The 24,017-nt window shown below is 37.9% G+C and overlaps 1 protein-coding gene across 3 annotated transcripts in view; it reads right to left on the reverse strand.

Moving 5' to 3' along the window:
* HSPA4L (heat shock protein family A (Hsp70) member 4 like) overlaps positions 1 to 23,221 on the reverse strand; it is a 50,086-nt gene extending 26,865 nt beyond the window's left edge. The window contains exons 1-6 of one of the 3 annotated variants that reach the window (XM_037058569.1): positions 22,845 to 23,221; positions 11,754 to 11,811; positions 9,576 to 9,716; positions 6,267 to 6,389; positions 744 to 843; positions 144 to 277 (exon numbers count right to left, since the gene is read on the reverse strand). In XM_037058569.1, the coding sequence (XP_036914464.1) occupies positions 144 to 277; positions 744 to 843; positions 6,267 to 6,389; positions 9,576 to 9,716; positions 11,754 to 11,811; positions 22,845 to 22,951 (663 nt within the window). In that variant the 5' untranslated portion in view covers positions 22,952 to 23,221. The remainder of the gene's footprint in view (positions 1 to 143; positions 278 to 743; positions 844 to 6,266; positions 6,390 to 9,575; positions 9,717 to 11,753; positions 11,812 to 22,844) is intronic. The other 2 variants (XM_037058568.1, XM_037058570.1) reach the window with 2 other exon arrangements.
* Between the last annotated feature and the right edge of the window lie 796 nt (positions 23,222 to 24,017).

The following is a 24,017-nucleotide window of genomic DNA, read 5'->3' on the forward strand; positions in this document are numbered from 1 at the left end:
TTAGGGAGGTTAAGTAACTTGTTCAAAGTCACAGTTTTTATGTAGCAGAGCCAGGATTTAAACCCAGGCATTAAGGTCTTCTGCATAGTCTTCAATGTTCTGAACCATAAAAGTAAAATACTGCAAATCATTTATTTACTTACTTTAAGTTTTCCTTTGTTAAAAGCACAAACTGAGACTTGGTATGCAGAATGTCCCATATCAATAAATACTACATTTCTTGGTTTCTCATCTAACGGGGGAAGATCCTGTTTATAAATTCCATATGCTAGCGCAACTGTGTAAGAACAAAAAAATTAGGTTAATTCCAGCATAGCAATCATGTGGAAAACAGATAAATCACATTAATGCTGAACACTTTAATATGCAGTAGAGTACATATACAGCTCACATATCATAAAAATGTACAATTACTACTTACATTATACTATTTACCAATATCATCCCAATAAGTTTAATTAAAAAGAAAAAACAATACACAGTAAAATACAAGTTATTAATTTCAAAGTTACCTTTCATAACTTGCTTAATGTTTTTAATTTTTTCATTACCTATCTGTAACTCTACATTAGTGATTCTTATAGCCAACGAAAGACATGTTTAACTTCTGAAAAATGTTGTACCCCAAAATGATAAACTTACAAGAATACATAACAGCTAAAAAACAAATGCTTTGCATTAATTATAAACACACTGCGATGGCATTCTTCCAACAGTGATTTCAAACCGTGGCGTGAGCTCACCTGCAGTGGTTTCGCTCATTAATCTTAAGCAATTTAGCCCTGCAACCTGGGCTGCGGCCATGACAGATCTCCTCTCAGCATCAGTGGAAAAGCTTGGAATCTGGTATTTAAGAATGATTACTTTATTAATTTGATACAGTTTGCTTAAAAGTTTCATCAGCCAAAAAACTAAAAATTACACTAAAACTTGTATACAGCTTAAGGCAAAGAATGGTGTTTTAATTAAATAAATGAAAAAATATACTCCTTTTTAAGTTTATCATTTCTATACCATGAAATGTTGACCTATAAAATGCCAATGTAAGGTAAAACACAAATTTAAAGCAATTAATAAGATGGAATAAAAACTTCCAGCCTAGATGGTGGTGTAGGTACATATGCTTTGCTCCCTAGCCCAACCCAAAGGAGGACAACCACCAATTTAAAAACAAAAAAACAACCAGAATGGCCAGAAAATCGAATTGTATGAAATTCTGACAACCAAGGAGTTAAAGAAGAAACATTCATTTAGACTGGTAGGAGGGCCAGAGACGAGCAGCCAGGTGGAGAGGACAAAGCAAGGCAAGGGACCTGGCTGGTGAGGAGGCACGAGGAGGCAGCTGGTGGGCCGCCTGGCACATATCTGTGTGTGGATAAGCCAGAAGGAACAAACCACGCAACCCAGGGTTCCAGCACGGGGAGATAAAGCCTCAAAACCTCTGGCTATAAAAACCTGTGAGGGTTGTGGCAGTGAGAGAAACTCCCAGCCTCACAGGAGAGTCCTTTGGAGGGACCCGCAGTGTCCTAGAACGTACACAAGCCCACCCACCAGGGAATCAGCACCAGAAGGGCCTAATTTGTGTTTGGGTATTAGGAGAAGTGACAGAAAGCTGGCTGAGAGCTGAGCAAGTGGCATTGTTTCCTCTTGGACCCCTCCCCCACATATAGCGCCAGAGCTGGGTTGCCCCACCCTGGCAAATATCTAAGGCTCTGCCACTTACAAAGTAACAGGCACATCGAGACAAAAAAATATGGCCCAAATGGAAGAACAGATCAAAGGTCCAGAAACAATACAACCAAGTGATGAAGAGATAGCCAATCTATCAGATGCAGAGTTCAAAACATTAGTAATCAGGATGCTCACAGAAATGATTGAACATGGTCGTAAAATAGAGGAAAAAGTGAAGGCTGTGCTAAGTGAAATAAAGAAAAATATACGGGGAACCAACAATGAAGGGAAGGAAACTGGGACCTAAATCAATGATTTGGAGCAGAAGGAAGAAAGAAACATCCAACTAGAACGGAATGAAGAAACAAGAATTCAAAAAAATGAGGAGAGGCTTAAGTACCTCTGGGACAACTTTAAATGTTCCAACATCTGAATCATAAAGATGCCAGAAGGACAAGAGGAAGAGCAAGAAATTGAAACCTTATTTGAAAATATAATGAAGAAGAACTTCCCCAATCTGGCAAAGGAACCAGACATGCAAGTCCAGGACACTCAGAGAGTCCCAAAGAAGTTGGATCCAAGAAGAAACATACAAAGACATATCATAATTACATTACCCAAGATGAAAGATTAGGAGAGAATCTTAAAAGCAGCAAGAAAAAAGGAGGTAGTTACCTACAAAGGAGTTCCCATATGACTATCAGCTGATTTCTAAAAAAAACCCTTACAGACAAGAAGAAGCTGGAAAGAAGTATTCAAAGTCACCAAAGGCCAGGACCTACATCCAAGATTACTCTATCCAGTAAAGCTACCATTTAGAATAGAAAGGCAGATAAAGTGCTTCCCAGATAAGGTCAAGTTAAAGGAGTTGATCATTACCAACCCCTTATTATATGAAATGTTAAAGGGACATTAACATCTATTTCTATCTAAGAAATAGAAGATCAGAAACTATGAACAGTGAAATGACAACAAACTTACAATTATCAACAACTGAACCTAAAGACAAAAACAAAAACTCAAAAAACAACTAGAACAGGAACAGAATAACAGAAATGGAGATTACACAGAAAGTTAACAGCAGGGAGGGTGTAGGGCAGAATGGGGGAAACGTTACAGGGAAAAGAAGCATAATTGGTAAATACAAAATAGACAGGGGGAGGTTAAGAATAGTACAGGAATTGGAGAAGCCAAAGAACTTCTATGCACAACCCATGGACATGAACTATGGGGGGAAATGCTGTAGGGAAAGAACTAAGAACTAAGGGAAAAGGGATACAGGGCAGAAGGGGATAAAGGGGAGGGAAAAAAAGGAACAACCTGTAATAGCATAATCAATAATATACTTTAAAAAGATAGAATAATACTGCAGGATTTCCAAAGTATATTAGTCTAAATCCTTCTTATGCTGGTCTAACCTATGAAAAAATATATTTATGTTCATCTTCAATAATGAAAAAGTAAAAATCAAAGGATACAGTAAAATGAGATTAAATATATTATGGTATACCTATTTGATGGAATCCTATGCAGCTTTTAGAAAGAATCAAGTAGAACTGAATTGTCATGGAATAGTATCTCTAATACTTTTGGAAAAAAGGCATGTATAACACATTTTTTTGGTGTGTATGTATATGCTACCAGAAGAATGTAACACTAAATGTTGTATTTCAAAGGGAGAGGGGGGTTAGATTTCAGGGAACTTATGATGAGCATGTTTCTTTTAAGATCACCAAAAAATATTAAATATATTTCTATCAAAAATAAAATTCAGGCTTAAACTTATGATTAAAATTTATATACACTTGGTTCTATTAAACTAAGCAGCACTATGATTTGGTCTACAAGCAGCTTTCTACAAAGCTAATTAAGTATATTTATGTACAAAATGACTTAAGGCTCTTCCAATTTTAAGTTTTGAGTAAGTACACTCCTCCAAATTTTATTGCTTTTTGAATTTAGAAATTTGTTTTAACAGATGTTAAAAACCAGAAAGAACTTGATTTCTGATAAGCTTGTTTATCCTGATTTTGGTATTATCCCTCTGACAAATACTACATTGTATGTATGGCTTAATACTCATTGGGAACTTACATGCCAGGTACCTTCTTTTTTTTTTTTAAAGATTTTATTTATTTATTTATAGAGGGGAAGGAGAGAGGGAGAGAAACATCAATGTATGGTTGCCTTTTGTGCATCCCCTGCTGGTAGTTAGCCTGCAAGGAACCGGCCTGCAACCCAGGCATGTGCCCTGACTGGGAATCGAACCTCGATCGTCTGGTTCGCAGGCCCACGCTCAATCCACTGAGCTACGCCAGCCAGGGCCACCAGGTACCTTCTTATAGCCACTAGGAATATAGTAATATGTAAAACAGAGAAAATACTTCCCCTTGTGTAGCTCACAATGTGTCTATTGCACTAACTATAAAGTTAATAATGGCCAAGAAATTTATAATGCTCTCTGCTAGCACCAATTTCTGACACGAAAGTAAACCAAGTAAAACTAAATAAATTGGGATAGATTTAAATTTAAAAAGGATTCTAAAATTTACCAATTTGACATACAGTTTCAAGTGGCAGCACAATGGGAGACTCATGAGCTCGTCTGGGAAAGAATCATCAGGGTTTGACTTCTGTTTTTACAGCTGTGTAAATTTCGGACAAGTTACTGAACTCTGTGCCTCAGGCTTTTACTCTATAGGATTTGGGTTAATAATATCCTACACCTCTTAGTTAAGTTCTGAGAATCAAATGGGTCAATATATATTAAATGTCTGTAATAATGCCTGGCCAATGGTAAACTATTATGTACTATTACTAAATGTCTAGAAAACAAACTATTGAGCTTTAATATTTCTAATTTAAAAAGTTCCAAATATCTATGAAAAAAATCTAACTACTAAATTCACTAAAGAGTTCATAATCTGATTCTATTTTTCTGAGGATATAAGGCTCTTGAACTCACATAGTCATGTTTAATAGTATTAGAAATACATTCACATTTAGGTAACAACACATAACTTAAAAACTAGTTATGAATATACAATGGGATCTCAGGAGACTAAGATAATTAAATGTTTTGTTAAGATTCCTTAAAGAAATATCTTTTCTTCCTGAAAATACTGCATGATATCACGTATATGTAGCATCTACAGAAGCTGAACTCGTAGAAGCAGAGAGTAGAATGGTGAGGGGCAGGGAGGTGAGGAAATGTAAAGATATTAGCCAATGGGTACCAAGTTTCAGTTATATGAATGAATGAATAAGTTCCAGAAATCTAAGGTACGACATGGAGTTTATAGTTAATAATACTGTATACTGAAACTTTTGTAAGAAAGTAGGTATCAGGTGCTCTCAACATAAATAAATAAATACATACATAAGTATATGAAGAGATGAATATATTAATTAGCTTGACTGCACTAATCATTTCACTATGTATATGTATATCAACGCATCACATTGTATACCGTATGTACAATTTTTATTTTTAAAAGGCATAAGGGAATTTTGGGTGGTGATGAATGTTTATTACATTGATAGTAATGATGGTTCATGGGTGTATGCATATGCCCAAACTTCTGAAAGTACTGGATATGTTAAATATGTTAAAAGAAAGATCTTTTCCAAATGATATGCAATAAACACACTTTCAAAGTTCCAGATGGGAATTTTGGACTTTGCCATAAAATATTAAAAGTCCTTAGAGCTGGGAAGTTCAGTGCTACCTGGAAAGACTCTCTGGGGTAAGTGGCAGTTACGGCAGTCACTAACCATATACATTTTGAAGATTCTCTGATGATCACAACCAACTTTTGGTGGTTATCCTGAATTTTATCAAATAAGGTAATTTCTTTTTAATGAAAAGTAAAAATCGATTTAGGTTTTTTTTATTTTTCTATTTTTTTCATATTGTTTTTATTGTTCAAGTACAGTTGTCTCCATTTTCCTTCCACCACTCCCTCTAATTTAGGTTATCTTTATTGGATAAGGGCAGAATGAGTAAAGGGAAGAAAAAAATTTTAATATAATATTAATACAGTAGGCCTCCCTGGTCCACAGTTTCAGTTACTTACAGTCAACTGAGGTCTGAAAAACAGTAAATAGAAAAATCCCAGAAATAAACAATTCACAAGTTTTAAATTGTATGCTGTTCTGAGTAGGTGATGCAATCTAGCATTACCCCTCTCTGTCCTGCCCTGGTTGGGGAATCACCACTTTGTCTTGAGTACCTGCACTCTATGCACTACCGGCCTGTGGACCGCCTAGGAAGCCACCTTGGTTACCAGACCTGCTATTGTGGTTAGTATCACATGCCTGTGCTCAAGTCACCCTTATTTTACTTGGTAATGGCCCCAAAGTGCAGGAGTAGTGATGCTGGCAATCTGAACACACCAAAGAGAAGCTGTGAAGTGCATTCTTTAAGACTTAAAGGTACGAATATATAGGAAAAACAGTGTAGATATACGGTTTGGTACTATCACGGTTTCAGGCGTCCACTGGGGGACTTGGAACTCAACACATGTAGATAAGAAAGGACTACTGTGCACTGAAAAATATGATCCAAGGGTATTTGTTACTGAAGTAAAACTTACTGAAATCACACAGTCAGCTACTGGCTTCTTCAGAGCACTTTCTGAAGTCTCTTTAAGCTTGGCCAACAGCATTCCAGTAACTTGCTCAATAGCAAAAGGTCTCTCTTCTTCTAGGTACCGCACCTAAAACCAAACATTGAGCTTTTTAAAAAAGATTTTATTTATTTATTTTTAGAGAAGGGGGAAGGGAGGGCAAAAGAGAGGGAGAGAAACAGCAGCATGTGAGACCAGCAAGTGCCCTGCCTGGGAATCAAACCAGTGGCCTTTCTGTTTGCCGGCCAGTGTTTAGTCCACCCAGTCATACCAGCCAGGGCTAAAAGTTAAGACTTTTATTGAGTCATTTATTCATCTAACAAATGTTCTGTGAAAATCTACTCTATACATGATGGATAAACAACAGTGAAGAAGGCAAAGTCCTTGCTCAAGGAAGTTACAGCCCCAAAAGACTGTTTTAGTATTGCAACCTCTTAGTTCTGGAGTTTCAGTGTCTAACACAGAGTGCCACAACCAAATTATTTTCACAAGTGTCTTTACCTGCTCCATACCTTCACCTCCCCCAAAAAGCTATTTTTTATCATTCAGCTCCTAGCTAACAACAAAGAGAAAAGATCAAATAATCTTTCTTTTGAAAATTATAACTCTTCCTGGATTTAAAATGAAAGTTTTAGTCATATGGTTTTGAGAAAGGAAATAAGAACATTAAGGGGAAAGAAAATTTCCATTTAAAAAATATGCATTACTCCAAAGTTTCTGGAGATAATTATGTATTAAATATTACAGATGTAGAGATTAAATTTAAAAATTATTTTTAACCAAATAACTATTTCATCTTATACACAGGTTTACGACTATGTTGCATTTAAGCACATAAAGTAAAAGTTTATGGTGCTTCTTGGCCAAGGAATAGCAGAAGACCTGTGCTTACTCAAGATATCAAACCCTTTCATAATGACAACCACAAAATTTACAAGCAATACAAAGTAACCTTAGAACCTGTCTAACGACTACATTTAATTTACTGACGAAAAGGCAATGTCTCTTTACCTACATAACTCCAGTGGAGTGAACACATTTTTTTCTATGACACTAAAATCTGGAAGTGCTTTAAAGAACTTCTTTTGCAAGCAGCACAATGTATGTTTATAAATGTGTATATAATGATATAAAATTTACTTTGAAACAGACCTAAAATTGATATCCATTTAATCAACTTAAAAGCAAGTTCAACATTAAGTATTACATAAAATTAATAAATGTGGGAAGATATCAATACCCAGGAAGTGAACAAATACCATGACATTAGTCTGATTATAGGAAGCAGGATAATACCATATTTTTTTATAAGAATATAAACTAGGATGAAATAAAATAAACATCAAAGTATACCCAAACAAGTATCAAAAAATGGATAAAATGATTAAGGGGTCAAATTCTAAACATCTGCAATCTTCAAAAGATGAGGAAACTGTTCAACACAGGACTGATTGATATTTTCAAAGCCTCTTACATGCAATCACTATGACTGCATAAAAATTGTATCACTCAAAAATGAGGTTTGACCTTCTTGAAAAAAATCTTACTCTCTTTTTCTCAAACTACTTTACAAAGCACAAATTTTTAATTTTCCTTTCAAAGAAAAAAAGCAAAAGAATTTAAGCTGTTTTAAATAAAACTGCTTCACATGGTCAACAACCAGAAATCTCTGAATATTATTCTTTATCTCAATTGTTGCTATTATAACCCACCCAACTTCCTGGTCAGCAACCCTTGACTCACAAATGTCACCTAAAACACTGGCTTCACATTTTGTCTTTGTCTTCAACCTCTTGTGGAGTCTTCTTTAAATTATTTTATTTATTTTCAACTTTTATTGAATATTTTATTGTTATTCTATTACAGTTGACCCAATTTTTCCCGTCGCCCTCCTCTGCCCGGCCCCCCTACCCCTCCCCTGCTCCCACAGTCAGTCCCCATGCTCATGTCCATGGCTCATTCATACACACGTTCCTTGCCCAGGCCCTTCCCCTCTTTCCATCTTATCTCCCCCGCCACCTTAATAGCCTCAGGTCTTACTGTACAATTCATCATCCATTTTGTACTTAGAACCTTCTTATAAAAATGAAAATATGTGCAGTCTTGAAACACACATTAAGTTTAAAACTAGTTATGAAAGCAGCTTTGAGATATAATTTATATAGCATAAAGTTTATACTTACAGGGTACACTACAGTGGTTTTTAGAATATTCACAAAGTTGTACACTGATCACCACTAACTAGTGTATTTTTGTCACCCTAAAAAAAGTTCTGCACCTATTCCCAGTTACTCCCCATTCCTCCTTTCTCTTTACCCAACCACTTGATGTGTCTATAGATTTGCCTGATTATAAATATACATATAAATAAAATCATACAATATGTGGTCTTTTTATCTGGTTTCTTTCCCTTAGCATGTTAAGGTTCATCCAGGTCGTAGTGCATATTAGCACTTCACTCCTTTTTATGACCAAATAACAGTCCACTGTAGAGGTTTACCACAGTTTGTTCATCTACTCAGCAGCTGATGGCCACTTGAGTTGTTTCTACTTTTTGGTTATTATCGGCACAATGCTACTATGAACATTTGCGTACTAAGTTTTTGTGTGCACATATGGTTCAAATCTCTTGTGTATGTATTTGAGAGTGGAATTGCTGGGTCATGTGGCAACTATGTGCTTTGAGGTGTTCTGTCAGTTTTTTAAAAATCAACAGAAACCTGTTTTTGTTAACAAATATATAACTTACTATCTCAGGATGCAGAATTAAAATCCAGAATTCATCCAGAATTCATCTCTTATGAATCTACATATAAGGCTCAAAATTCAAAATTTCAGAAAATTTCCAGAATCCAGAATTGAAAAAATCCAGAATTCATCTCTTACTTGGAAGTAGAGTATCTTTAATACTTCTAATATGTTATAGGATCCTTCTAAATGAGCAAAAACTCATTATGACAATGAACACATTTTGGGGGCCAATTTTCTAAATCACATGTGCCACTTCAGCCTTCATCAGTTAAAAATAGTTCACCCCTAAATGTTCACACAATAATAATATTTTTCCTTGGTAATAAAAGTACTATGTGGATTAAAAAGATCATTATGTAAATTATAATTTTTTTGCAGTTACTAAAGCTTACTAAAAAAACTGCCTGTATCTTGCCATATTTGAACTACTTCCAGAAGAAAAAAGTTAAATTACTAGTAAGCAATATTATCATATTTGGTTTTTAATTTAAACACATGTTTGCACTCAGGGAACATAAAGCTTACCTTAACTCCTGCACTTCCATTAGGCATCTTCTGCAGCTCATAGGGAAGCCTGATTCTTTCAGTTTGCACAATAGGATCATCAAATGATCGTCCATGAAGCTTTTTGAAGCCATGAATTGTATTTCTTATATTTGTGACTATCTGTTGGCAGTAAACACTTTATCAATTACTTAATGAATGCAAAATAAACACTACGCCAATACTTGAGAACCCAATCTCCATATCCAAGCTCAGAATCACACACAAGCTTTCATTTTCCAGTTTCCAACAAACAGTAAAATTATACCATGAGAACATATATTATTGCCCGCTCCTACAAATTCTCCTTTCTAGGAATATTAGATGTAAATTTAATGCCTTCAAAAATAAATAATAAAACTTAAAATTTTTCAGATAAAAACCTATCTACTATTTATGCCTTGGTTTTCCTCAACACTTTTGCTCTATTACAGCAATTTTCAACCAGTGTGTGGCAAGAATTTGTAAAACATGCAATACCTCTTTTCCCTTAGATTGTTGAATAAAACAAATGACAACAGCCAATCCACCAACAACTGCCTGGTGTAAATGCCCTGTTTTGAACTGTAAATATACAGGCCATATAATAAGAGTTGCACCTTATCAGTCACATCATATATATATTAAGGTTATGTCTGATTGGTTAATTCTTGGTACCAGAAATTCTTACATAGAAGTATAGGCTCCTGATTTTCTAAAAAGTCATTTTGGAGGAAAAAGGGTAGGTTATTACTATTATTATTTTTTGTAAGTCAACCAAAATTATACCTAGTTTTGTCAGATTGGCAAAACATGTATTTTTGTGGTGTGCTGCAGAATTTTAGTAGTCTATGGGTGCCATGAGATGAAAAAGATTGAAAACTGCTGCTCTAGAAAATTAGTATCTTGATTTCTCTTCTTTCTTTCCACTTTCATTTCTGTGTTTTTATTTAAACTGTTTTTATTATCCTATTTTTCTTTTTTTCCGAATACCTGATTCTTTGTGAAATTTCTCATGTACTACTGTGTTGTTTACATTGCTAAGAATTGTTCCTAGGGTCTATGGCCATACCACCCTGAACGCGCCTGATCTCGTCCAATCTCAGAAGCTAAGCAGGGTCAGGCCTGGTTAGTACTTGGATGGGAGAATTGTTCCTAGGCTAGTAAATTAAAATTTCCTCCATGTAGCTTGTATTTTGGCAAAGCAATTTTTTCTTTAACTAGAACATATAGTTACAACTACAAAATATTACTGAGATCCATCTGTTGCCCTAGTGACCTTTAAAAGCCAAACAGACCTTATTTTCAACTATGAGATGAAACCTACAAGAATACTGAATTGCCATGTTGGTCTTTAGCTCTTTAGGAGAAATAATTTTATATTTCGCTTTTCTTTAGGGACTCTAATATCTCATGATATGCCTAGAAGATCAGCCAGAATATGAGATGTAAACTTTAGTGAAGGGCTCATTTTGGCACCAACTCAACATTTGCTTATGTACAAATGAAAGTAGAAGTGTCTTTATATATAGACAAATTATAAGACAACCTTGATAAGAAACTGTAAGCAAAATTCCTGTATGAGTCAATTACTCCTACAAAGTCATGAAGAAAAAAAAAGCCCCATTAAACCAAGTTATCTTGTAATGAAGAAAAGAAAAAACAGATATATATTAAAATGTAATTATTAAGGGGTATTGGTTCAGGCAATAAACAAAGTCCAAGGAAAATGAACCTACAACCTGGAACATTAAAAGTAAATGTGCTACCATAAATATGTTTAAATCTGTTTAAATCTGAATACTTAAACAGATTCCATGTAAAGTGCTGGTGGTCACTAATTATTCCGGAAATTAGTTCTTCCTTTTTTCCCCACCTTCTTTTACCAAGACATCACTCACTTGTCATTGAAGGGCATATTTTAGATGGAAAGTGAGCATTCAAGAAAAACCTGGTGCCATACAATAGCATATCCTAACTTCACAATTAAAGGTTTTTAATAAATAACATTTGAAAAATATTTTACAAACTAAAGCAAAATGTACCTAAAATACAAAGATTTAGGATTGGTCATATTTTCCGCGCTCTCTTTTTTCACTCTTAATTACATAAAATTGGAACTTAGTTACCAAGAGCAGTGAATTTTTCCTGTAAATCAAAACATCTACATTAACAATTTACCTGGCTCTTAGCTGCATTTCCAATGGCTCGAGTTCTTGATCCCAAAGATATACAGGCCCTAAACAGGGGAAAAATAGAGTTTATTCCCATGCTGTTTTTTATCAATGCACTATTATTCTGCTTCACCTTATACAAAAATAAATTTAAAGGATTAATGTAATCATGTACTATATTAAAAAGAAGTTACCTAAAATCAGAATTTTACATATTTTAAACTTTCATAAGTAATGGAATAGTGGTTAGAATGTTATAATTTTAAAAAACTTGCTAATAGGGAGCAACACTATGTTGGTCCCCAAAATGTTTTTCAAATTCTATTGGTCTATGACCCAGTAATAAAATGAACTGTATTCAGTAAGTATAGGCTGCTATGATTTAAATCATGTCTCTGCCACATAACAGATAAATAACCCTGTGGAAATAACTTAGCCATTATTTCCTCAGTTTCCCACCTGGCAGATAATAATAATAGTACCTACCCGTAGGGGTTGTGTGAGGATTAAATGAGTGAATATAGGTAAATGCTTTCAACAGTACAATCACCATTTTTATTTCTTCATTTACATGTAATGCTGCTTATAAAAGCAAGTACAGAGTAATATTATCATCAAAATACCATTTCATGTAATGATTCAAGAAAGCATTCCCATGATTTCCATTGTAACTGCAGGTAACTATTCATTCAATCAACAAATAATTATAGGCATTGTATATATACTAGCTACAATCACTCTCTCTGGAGAATTTATAGTCTACCAAAAAAAACCAGAATAGGATTATAAATGATAGTAACAAAAAAAAAGAAACTAATCACTTCTATATAATAAAGTTTAGAAAAAGCAAGTAGTAGAGGTGATTTCAGAATTAAGGCTTGAAAGAAGAGAAAGCATTTTTTTTTTAACTGGCCTGCAACCTAGGCATGTGCCCTGACTGGGAATCAAATCTCGATCCTCTGGTTCACAGGCCCGCGATCAATCCACTGAGCTATACCAGCCAGGGCGAGAAAGCATTTTAATATTTAATTGTTTTAAGTATTAAAACAATATTTTAATTGAGAAGAACATTTCTGATATGTAGGTACACGTCTATTCTCAATAGGATATTCAGCCGGAATAAAACTCTTAGACTCATGTTATGAAACTTCTCTGCTCAATACCCTTCACTGATAACCTGCCTCACAAAGTAAAAACTTAAGCCCCCCAGCAGCTCTTACTCTACCCCGTAACTTCGACGTAGGAATGCTGGTCTCCTTGCTCTTTCTAGAACAGGGAAAGCACCCTTCTGCCTCAGGGCCTTTGCGCCTACTGTTCTCTTTCTGAAACACTTTTGAACATATCCATATGGCCTTCTGCTCTACTTCTTTCACAGCTCTGCTCAACTCATCAGGGACACCTTTTCTGTCTTATATAAACAGCATTCCTACTCCTCTCCAACACATATATCACCTCCTACTGTTTAACCAACTTTATTTTTCTCCATATGTCACCATCTGATGTAATTTATTTATTTACCGACTGTATTACCATACTAGGTATGAACTCCACGAAGGTAAGAATGTATACCAACTGCCTTGATCTGGTACTATCCAATGTGGTACCCCCTAGCCATATGTGGCTAGTAAAATTTAAGTTAGTTAAAGTTAAAAATCAGTTCTTCAACATTAGTGGTATTTCAAGTGCTCAACAGCTGCATGTGGCCAGAGAGAACAGATTATACACAGAACAGAGCAGAAATACATGAGAACACAAAGTTCTACTGGATTGAACTGGCCAAGAACAGTATCTGCTACGTAATAAAGGTAGTTACTGAATGAATAGAAAGATGGCTCCTATGCCTGATACTTATTTGGAGACTAGGAAGAATAACTTGGTTAATTTCACAGAACATTTTGATAAATATAGATAGTATCAGGCCCAAATTATACAAGGTATCAAATGACAGATTATAAATTTGAAATTTATTTCAATAGGTAATGGGGTTCATTAAAGGATCTTGAATAATGGAAAGAACACTCCATGTTTACATACAATACAAACTGATGAGGAAAGATCCCAGAACAGTGATTTTTTTATACTTTATTTATTTATTTTCAGAAAGAGGGGAAGGGAAGAGGGAGAGAAACATCAATGTGTGGTTGCCTCTCATGTGTCCCCCACTGGGAACTGGCCTGCAACCCAGGCATGCACCCCTACCAGGAATCGAACCGCAATCCTCTGCTTCACAGGCTCTCGCTCAATCCACTGAGCCACACCAGCCAGGGCCCAGAACAGTGATTTTTAAGGGCTGAACAGAATACTGTTATACTGGGGACCAATGATTTTCAGAGCAGTCAGGCAGTTAACTTTGTTTAGTCAATTCAACAGATGCTTATTGACTATGTACTCTGTTAGTTACTAGAGGTACAACAGATAGCAAATAAACAACACGGTTTTCATTTTCTTGGAATTCATTGTATAGTACCACACACATGAAATACATCAGGTGCTACAACAGAGGGTGCAAACAGTGCTAAAAGAATAGATAACAGCAGGCATCAGTCAAGAGGAGCATTAGGAAAGGTTTACCCGAACAAGTGATAACATTTGAAGGAAGAGTAAATGATGATGAAAAGGAGGAGCGGTAACATTTGCTGAAGATCATTTTGACTACACTGTGAGCAGATGGGAGGAGGGCTAGCAGTTATCAGTAATCTGTATCAGGATGGTGTCAGCTGAGACAGGAGGAGAAGGGATTAAGATAATTAGAAGATAAAACTCAAAGGACTTGGTGATAGATTAGATCTTCAATGTTGAAAACAGCAGCCCAGAGAGTCGTGTGGCTATTAAGCACATGAAATGTGGCTAGCCTGAACAGAGACGTACTTTTTATATGTGTGAAACAAACGGTGGGCTTTGAAAATTTAGTATTTCTTTTTAAAATATTTTATTTATTAATTTTTAGAGAGAGGGGAAGGAAGAGAGAAAGGGAGCAAAACACTGATCACTTGCCTCTCACAGATGCCCCGACCAGGGACCAGACCTGAAACCCAGGCATGTGCCCTGACCAGGAAACCAAACCAGGGACCTTTTGCCTTTAGGGACGGTGCTCAACTAACAGCCACTCCAGTGAGGGTTGAAGAGTTAGTATTTAAAAAGGACTGTAAAATATTACATTAATTTAAAAATACTGATTACATGTTAAAATAAGATTTTAGATATATTGAGTTAAATCAAGCATATTAAAATTAATTTCACCTGTTCCTTACATTTTTAGTGTAGCCAGTAGAACACTTAAAATCACGTGTGTGGCTCGCATTATATTTTATTGAACAGTGCTGGAGTAGATACTAGAGGAGTGTTGAGAGTAACACCCAGGCTTCCAGTTCATCTGAGAGGGTTAACAGTGGTGTCATTCAGTGAGACAGAAAACATCGTAAGAAGCACAAGTTTGGGGAGGGACTGTCCCAAGTGCTATTTTGTACATGTTGAGATTGAGGAACCTTTGAGACATCCAAGACACAGTTAGAACTAAAATGTTGAAATATGGACAGACACAGAAGGAAATGAAAGTCACTGTTCTCTAATTGTGAGCTGGTGAAACAGGAAAATAAAAACAGAGCAGAAATCAGTGGTTCCAGTGACACCTTCCTATCTCTTGCAAATAAATCCGGGACTCGACATACCCTCTGCCAGATTAGTGCTGCATACCCAACACGGCAATCCACGTGGCTGACTGACGTTCCACCCTAACACTCATCAGAGAAGATATGTATTTGCCATTTCTTGGCCAACTTTGTAACCTCCTTTTCTGTCTACTTCACTATTTGGACACACTACCGAATACTTTTTCAATACTTGTCTACCATCACTTGAATGCACAGAAAACCCCATTCTTAGGTTGCTTCTCAAGAGTTTAACTTCTGGTGGAACACTAGATCAAACAGGACTGACTCAACTATCACTTATTAAGTACTAGGTTCTTTGAAATACACTTTACACACATATCACTTCACAGAGAAAGCTAAGTAGTTACCATTATCAGGTTTTCTCTTTAGTTAGGAGTAGACATACAAAGTTTAAATAATTTAATGTTACAGGTTGGAAATATCCAGTTTCAATATGCAGAAAGCCATCCTCCTTATATAACTAAAGGTCTTCGAACTCGTTTCTTCAATTTTCGGTTTAAAATTAAGTGTCTGCCAAGGATGTTCAGAAAAATTAAAATAAGTTAAATACCTATCTTCTCTCAAAACTTTTACTTAACTTTAGTAATATCCATGGAAATAGATACCTCATACCACATATTAGGCAGATATAAAAGTTTTTATAGGAAAGGATATTCAACTTTTTATCCAAATATATATAACTTATCCAAATATATATAATTATTTATATTACCCTTTTATGGATTTCAACTACTACTCAGAAATTCCATTTTATACCTAAAAGGGGGCGTTCACAGAGCAGTTTAAATCTGAAACACTCAATCTAACGTCACATTGTAGTGGCAGGCTGCAGAGCCTCAGAGAATGCCACAGAGCTCTAAACGAACGGGGCTTCTAAATGTTCTGTATCACTGTCAGTAGAGGGGGGGCATAAAATCAAATGACAGTATGTTGCTTTAAAAAAGTTGCATTTATACCTTCCCTTAATGTTTAAGATTAACTTTCTGTCTCTCTTGTACAGCCTATTTTCATAAGGCCAAGCATGATCAGGTTGGAGAAAACACACTGTCAGGAGACTAACAGACTTCTCACTTAAGAGGCCCGCCCTCTAAGTTTGTTTGCTTCTTTGTCAATCTCCACTAGGGATTCAAAACCCCTCGAATCTACCACTCACATGTTAAAAATAGCCCTGTTTAAAAAATTCTGGCTTTCCCCTGCCAGTTTCCACAAGATCACAATGATTATTTATAGTCCCTTCTGTTACCATTGAGTAGACTCTAAGAAACACAATAGCTCAATTAACAATGATGTAAGTGAAGAGAGCAATCAATCAATTGGTTTAAATTAAGGAGTCAGCTTTTTATACCACCAGTTTCAGCTATGGCTGCCAAGATGTCCATAAAGCAGGATTTCTCAGCCATGGCACTAATGCCATTTTGAGCCAGGCAATCCTTTGCTGGCACAACGGGGCTATCCTGTGCAGCGCAGGATTTAACACCCCGCCACTGCCTGCCGGATGCTAGGAGCACTTTCCCCTCTTCACCTCCAGTGGGACAACCAAAAATATCTTCAGACAGTGTCAGGTGTGCCCTGGGGGTAGGGGAAGGGGCAAATCTCTTCCAGTTGAGAACCACCGACCTATAGCATCATTTTCCAAATATTGTTCTGTGGAATGTAATTCCTCAGACATTCAAATAAGTTGGGAAAAACACTCCTGGAGTGTTTCAATGGCCATAGGTAAATTAAGGGATCTGAGGGAAGTTCTGAAGCAAAAAAACAAAAACAAAAAACAAACAAAATAAACATCTGGTTATCATTTTCCAAACTTAACTCTCTGGAAAAAAGTTGCTCTAGGAGGAGGTGGGAGAAGAATGTTTTCACAGGACTTATTGTTACGCTTTTAGTAAGCATAATTCATAAATAAATTAGTTTACAACTTGAAATCATTAATAAAAATCACAAATATTTATATAGCTAGACACATTGATTTAAAAGCTGATTAGATAATGAAATTAGCTATATTAACTATTATTAGATTAGAAATATTATTTAAAAAGCTGATTATCTTACTTAAAATTCACCAGTTCAAAGAAAAACAGTGCCCAATAAACTGAAAATTCTAGATCAGGGTTTAGCAATTACCACTGCCCACCTATTTTTATAAATAAAGTTTTATCAGAACACAGCTATGCTTATAAATTTGTACTCAAGTGACCAAATACCAACAAGACTACCAATGGCATTTTCAAGACCTTAAACTCAGATATTATGCAATTTGTATTTATCATTCCTTGCCTTCTAGAAACCTTTTAGAATTTCCCACAAATTCAAGGCAATGACTGTAGATTCATTTTGTTTTGTTGTACATTCTGTTTTGTTGTAGATGATATTCAGATTTATAGTCTTAGCTTTGGCATGCTAAAGCGTGAGATGTCTGCCTTCCCACCCATCTCAGTATAATTTTCACTTAATAAAAAGTGAAAAGTGTTCATTGAATTTTTGTTTCTCAACAGCAAAATAATATTTAAAATTTTACACTAACAGCAGTGTGTATGTGTATAGCCTTTAAAAAGAATGAGGTATGCCCTGGCTGGTGTAGCTCAGTGGACTGAGCGCGGGCCTGCGAACCAGACGATCGTGGTTTGATTCCCAGTCAGGGCACATGCCTGGGCTGCAGGCCAGTTTCCGGCACGGGACACACCAGAGGCAACCTTACACTGATATTTCTCTCCCTCTCTCCTTCCCTTCCCCTCTAAAAGATAAATAAATAAAATATTTAAAAAATAAAAAAGAAAGAGGTAAATCAGAGCCATGTGTACAAGTTTTGAGATGTTAAAATACATTTTTAAAAAGCAATCGCAAAATATGTGTAATATAAAAACATTTGTTGAAAAAACAAAAACATTCCATTTATGTACATATACTCACACACTTGCATAAAACTAGGAACGTACACATTAGTTTAGGCTGTTGTTAGAAAAAGGGACGAATTGGGACATTTACTTGCGCAATTTTTCAGTATTTCAAACCAAAGTTCATGTAATCTCATATAGCAACTCAAACAAAAGCAAACAAAAGCAACTCATATAGCACAAGGAATATTTAATAAAAAAAAGTAAAAGCCTCCTCTTCTTCCCCAAAATGCCCTAAAATGTCCTCCTATACAACTATGGCCACTGTTGGCCTATTGAGTTTGGAATTTCTGATGTATAAAAAAAATTTTAATACCCCAATAGAAGTTGATTTCTAATTTTGTGCATTGAAAAGGACATCTCAACTATCTGCTATGTGGTGTAAAATAATATTTTCCCATGCTGTCAAGGTTATTCATGCACTGGTAAAAAAATAGGAGAAAATAATGAAGACAAAAAATCAGGGACCTGAATATTGTCTGATCATACAGGATTCTGATGATAAAACAATATACCTATTGTTTCACCCCTTAAAAAGATCTTGAAATAAGTTTCATTCAAAAAGTCAATTTTCCTGATTGTAAAATGTTCATAAGAATTCAAAATGTTACAAGTACAGATTAAAAGAACACCCTCCATAATTCTACCTCTAAGAGACATCCATTGTTAATAGTTTATAATCTTCTACACTGCTTTGCTGAATGCTTATACTAACATGTCTCGTGTTAGTATATGCTTCTAATGAATTTTTAAACAAAATTTTATATTAAAGTATATTAAAACAAGATGATATTTCTTTGAAACTATCAAAAAATAAACGAGTTTGTTGATTTCAAAGCAAAGATGCTTCTCTATATAGCAACTGCCCAGCCAGGTAATTTATCCCGTTGATTGTTACATCCCCATTAACCTCGTCTGTACTACCATCCTTGTACCATCCTTGTGTTGATCGGTAATGGGAGAACAGTGGGGTTCTGGGGTCAAAGCGACCTAAAACTGAATCCGTTTCATTGCTTACTAGTTCTGGGTCAAGATACTTAACTTTGCTTTAGGTTACTTATGGGAAAAAGTTAAGTAGGAATACCAAACTCACAGAATTAATGAGGCATGTACGAGGATGCAAGCACTCTACTATCGATCTACTATCCACTATCAACATATTTTAGTTGACTGCACGGTTTAATCTGATATGAAATGACAATCCCTGGCTGCGTATCTGTCCTATGTGTGAAACTATTCACTTTCATATCATTAAGCCCGGAACAGAATTCCAGTCCCCACATCTACACTTAATTAAACAACACAAACATACCTAAGGCCTTTCAAATGTGCATACTAATTCTACTTCTAGAAATTTATTTGAAGAAATTAAAGATCAAAAACTTGGTTATATAGATAGTTATTGTCACATGGATTATAAAAAGAAAATAGAAGCTACACATAGGGGAAAACCACACAAGTTTTATATTGGGGTAAAAGAATTATACTTTTTAATTTAATCTTTTCTACAATGAGCATGTACTATCTGTCTAATTATTTTTTAAGTAAGAGAATGTTCAGAAAAAATTATGCTATTCTTTCTTTTCATTTTATGCATGTTAGTTTCTTTCTCCATACAAATTACCATGGCAGAGTAATTTATGCTATGAGACAAGGAGACTAGTACAAGCACTCCCACTTCACAGAGGTGAAATCTGAAGAATTCATAGGTTAAATTACCTAGTGTTGGTCCCTTAGTTGTAGGCCAAAATTAAGCAATTACTTGTTTCAGGAACTGTCCCTGGTCTATACATAGTATCCTCCCATGTATACATCATCAAGTACATTAACGAATCAAATGTGAAAATGTATGGATGCTGAAACCAACTAAGCAAAAATCTCTTCCCAAAGAATCCTCTCATAATGTATTTGCATCTTAGAAATACCTGTATCATATTACCTTGATGTAAGCAACTGGGATATAGAAAACATTTTTTTTTGGAAAAGCTAGTTTGCAGTGTGATATATTAAAAAGTTACATGTCCCAATAGTTATAATGCTTTTTGCAAGATAGCTATTCAATAAATAAGTATCCAGGGATCAGAAAGGGATGTATTTTCACTCAATAACTTAAGCTCCACAAAAATAAGTATACAGTATAAGAGCACTGAACTACAGTGAAATATTAATTCATCAACAATAAAGATACATTACTGAGGTAAATTATACTACATAGACAGGGAACGAAGGGCAGAGTTGCTGAATCAAGCTAATTAAGAATATGATCCACCCTGGCTGGAGTGCCAACATGAGACCCAAAGCGTTGCAGGTTTGATTCCCAGTCAGGGCACAGGCCTGGGTTGTGGGCCAGGTCTCCAGTTGGGGGCATGAGAGGCAACCACACATTGGTGTTTCTCTACCGCTGTCTCTCTCCCATATCCTCTAAAAATAAATAAATAAAATCTTAAAAAAAATTTAATCACTTACAATGATTTATTAAAAAAAGAATGCCATCCTTCCACCTTGGAAATTTCTAGTTTGTTATGCTCACTAAATCTAGATACTAGTAGTGGCTCTCACACAGACAAACCAGAAATACATTAAATCTCAGCCACATAGAATTAGCCAATGCGCCTAAGAACAGTAACAAAGAGACCTCTAGAAGACTCAAATGAGCAGTCTAATTCTTAAAGAACTCTCTTTGTAAGTCTAGCCAGGATCTTGAAAGAGTTAGGGACTCACTACTAAGGTTTCTGAGCCCGGAAAGGCAGTATGTCTTACAGTTCTGGTTTGACCTTTTAGGATAAAGTTTTAAGGATTAGGGGAATCTTACCTCTCATTTTTTCTCCATAGGTTAAGTCCCTGAAGCCAAAGGCTGTCCCCAATTACCCTCTACTCTGCTGAAAAAGGAAGAGTAATATTCCTGGCTCATCTCTGCATGTGTGAGCAGGATTCACAGGCACCGTCAGAGTGCGGACACACGGCAAGACTGTTCCCAGGGCCAATGACAACTCAGGCTCTGCTTTTATTATTTCGAACTCTTCAATTTGAGAAAAGTGATAAGTACTGTTTTAAATAAATGAGACTCATTCCATAAAAAAATCTTGTAGAGATGAGGTCATAGTTTACCATTACTGCTTCAGCCTCTCATCACACATAAAAACCAGAAAAAGATGTAAAAAGAAGAGTTCTAACCAGTACCATGTAGATTAGCTGACCTACGTTTATATTTTTAGTATATAAAGATCCAAAACTTCAATAGAAATACAATGCATATCTCTGGAAAAAGTCATATAGAACCTTCTGGAATATTCTTCAAAGAAACCAAAGCAGACTGCTTCAAGTAAGCTACTCTTCCACATTTTGACACATTTAAAAATTATTCATAGAACTATAGTAATTCAATCACTTAAAAGGCTTAGTTAGCTTAACACTGATGTAGGTTAAGATTAGTCTTATATTTAAAGCACTGTATTTTGCACCATTCCAAAGGGTCAAATTAATAATTTAGTTACCTTTCCATAGAAGTTAAGAAGTGGAAACTAGATTTCCTCATAAATTTACAGGTAACAGGAGTCGACAATAAGCCAATTTTTCATCTCCCTGCCTTAATTATATCCTTTGCCAACAACTTCTCAGACCAGAGAAACAATGGAACATGTGGGAACAGGTTTCAAGACACAACGCCTCTCGTGTTAAGTCTTTCACCAATGTTCCGAACAGAATCACTCCACAATCGTGTTGACACAGGACAGCCGCTCCCGACTCCCTGACAACCCATTCTGCGCAAAGACGCTTCGGCCGGGCTCCAGCCCCACCAGCCCCGACTGAAGGACGTCTGCTCCCTACACCGTAGACCGGGGACACGCGTCCCCGATTCTCTCCCCCTAATACCGCACCATCAACGCACGCCCCTGGAAGCCGGTCCCATTACCTGGAATTCTCGAGGACCCTGGGGTAAAAGCCTGCACATTTCAACCGCTCCGCCAAAACAAATAAAACGTACTTAAAAAAAAAAGAAGAAAAAAACCTTTCTGGGCCTAATACTCATTTTCTCATGTATGCAGTCTAACCTTTCATTTTTGACTTTTCTCCGAAAAAGCTGTCACGCAGACAGAGACGGGGAAAGGAGGAAGGGCAGAATGAATGCAGGGTTCTTCACTCCGCCGGCGGGGGATGCGCGCCTGGGGCCGAGAATTTCCCGCAAGCCCCGCTAGAAGTGGCCGGAGCTCTTTCTCCAACATTCGGGAAGTGGAGGAGGTCCCACGCCAGCCCCTTGATGGAAATTGTAGCAGGGCCGATGGGGGACGAGGTGGGCGGTGCGGGGACAGAAAGGAGGGCCGGGCAAACTGTTAGAGTTAGGTCCCCGATCCTTGAAGAAGCAGCAGACTCGCGGAGCCGGCAGCCCGGTGCCCACCTGGGCCCGCCGACCGGCGGGCTCTCGAGATGGCAGCGGGTGGGCTGCACCTGTCATCCCAGGGATCCGCGCGCGTCTCCGGGTGCCACCCGGCGGGATCTAACCTTAGGGCCAGGGTTGGGAACGGACATGGCACTTACGGGGTACACCTGTCGCTGTACTCATTGGCGATGGTCTCGATGCCGCCACTCCTCGCTACAGCGATGTAGCAGTTGAGAAAGCCAAGATCAATGCCAACCACAGACATCCCGCCGCCGGAGGGTCGGGGTGCTGGTGCTGAAGCCTCCTGCGGGGGGAACGACGCGGTCTCTTCGGGGCTGTTGCTCCTGGAAAAGCGACTCCTACAACAAGCAAAGAAGAGAAGACCCGAAGTTGCTATGCTTTGAATCTGGGGCAGAGTCTGGAGCAACCGGGAGAGGTAGAAGCCACCGCGCCGCAGGCTCAGTCGCCGGGATCTCTCCTCTGCGGTTCGGCCGCCTCCAACCGGCAGTTACTGCGCTCTGCGCCTGCGCACTCGGCCGCAGGGGTGGTGCGCGAGCCGAGGCTGCGCCGGACCTCGGTTTCGGCCGCTTCCGTCAGCGCTCGGGCAACGGCTGCCCCAGGAGCTGCGGGTTCGAGAAAGATCTGGAAAACGGAGGCGGCTGAGCCAGCAGCGGGGTGGGAGAGCAGGGAAGGCGGAGCACGGAGGATCAGGGAGGAGGGGAAAACGGGCCGGCTCGCTCGCTCGCCCTCGCGCGGCGGCCGAGAGGATTGCTGCTGGGCTCGGTGAGAGGCGGCCCCCTGCCCGGGGCCGGCCCGCGGCTTCGGGGGCGCCCTGGGCTGTCGTCGGCACCCCGCGCCTCGCCCGGCGCTGCGGGAGGGTGCCGCCCAGGCCCGTCCCCGGCCCGGTGCGCAGGCCGGCGCCGCCTCCCCGGGCCGACCGCGGCCCCAGCACCCACCGGGCGGCCTCGCCGCCCCGAGGGGCCCATGTGCTGCCCGCAGGTGCGCCTGCAGGGGCCTTGGGCTCGCCCGCCCCCCCGCCGCCGAGCGGGGCTCTGTGAGGTGGCGCCCATTGTGCTGCGCGGCCAGTGGGGGAAAGGCGGCCTTTTCGCTCCAATGCCTTGTGTCAGAGCCGACCGGGCAGTTTTTGGTTTTGTTTTTTGTCCTTATCAGGGACTCGAAGTCCCCAAACCCAAACTCTCAGGGAACCAGCACCCCCACGGCTTTCTCTTCACATAACTCCCTTCCCACTGGTCTAGAGATGCGGCCCCCTCCACTAACCTCGGAAAACCGGTTTCACAGGAAAGTGGCCTAACGTCTGTCCCTGTCACCGT

The sequence above is a fragment of the Sturnira hondurensis genome, unplaced genomic scaffold, assembly GCF_014824575.4.
Source record: "Sturnira hondurensis isolate 20B ecotype Veracruz unplaced genomic scaffold, ASM1482457v3 Scaffold0010128, whole genome shotgun sequence".
Taxonomy (NCBI): domain Eukaryota; kingdom Metazoa; phylum Chordata; class Mammalia; order Chiroptera; family Phyllostomidae; genus Sturnira; species Sturnira hondurensis.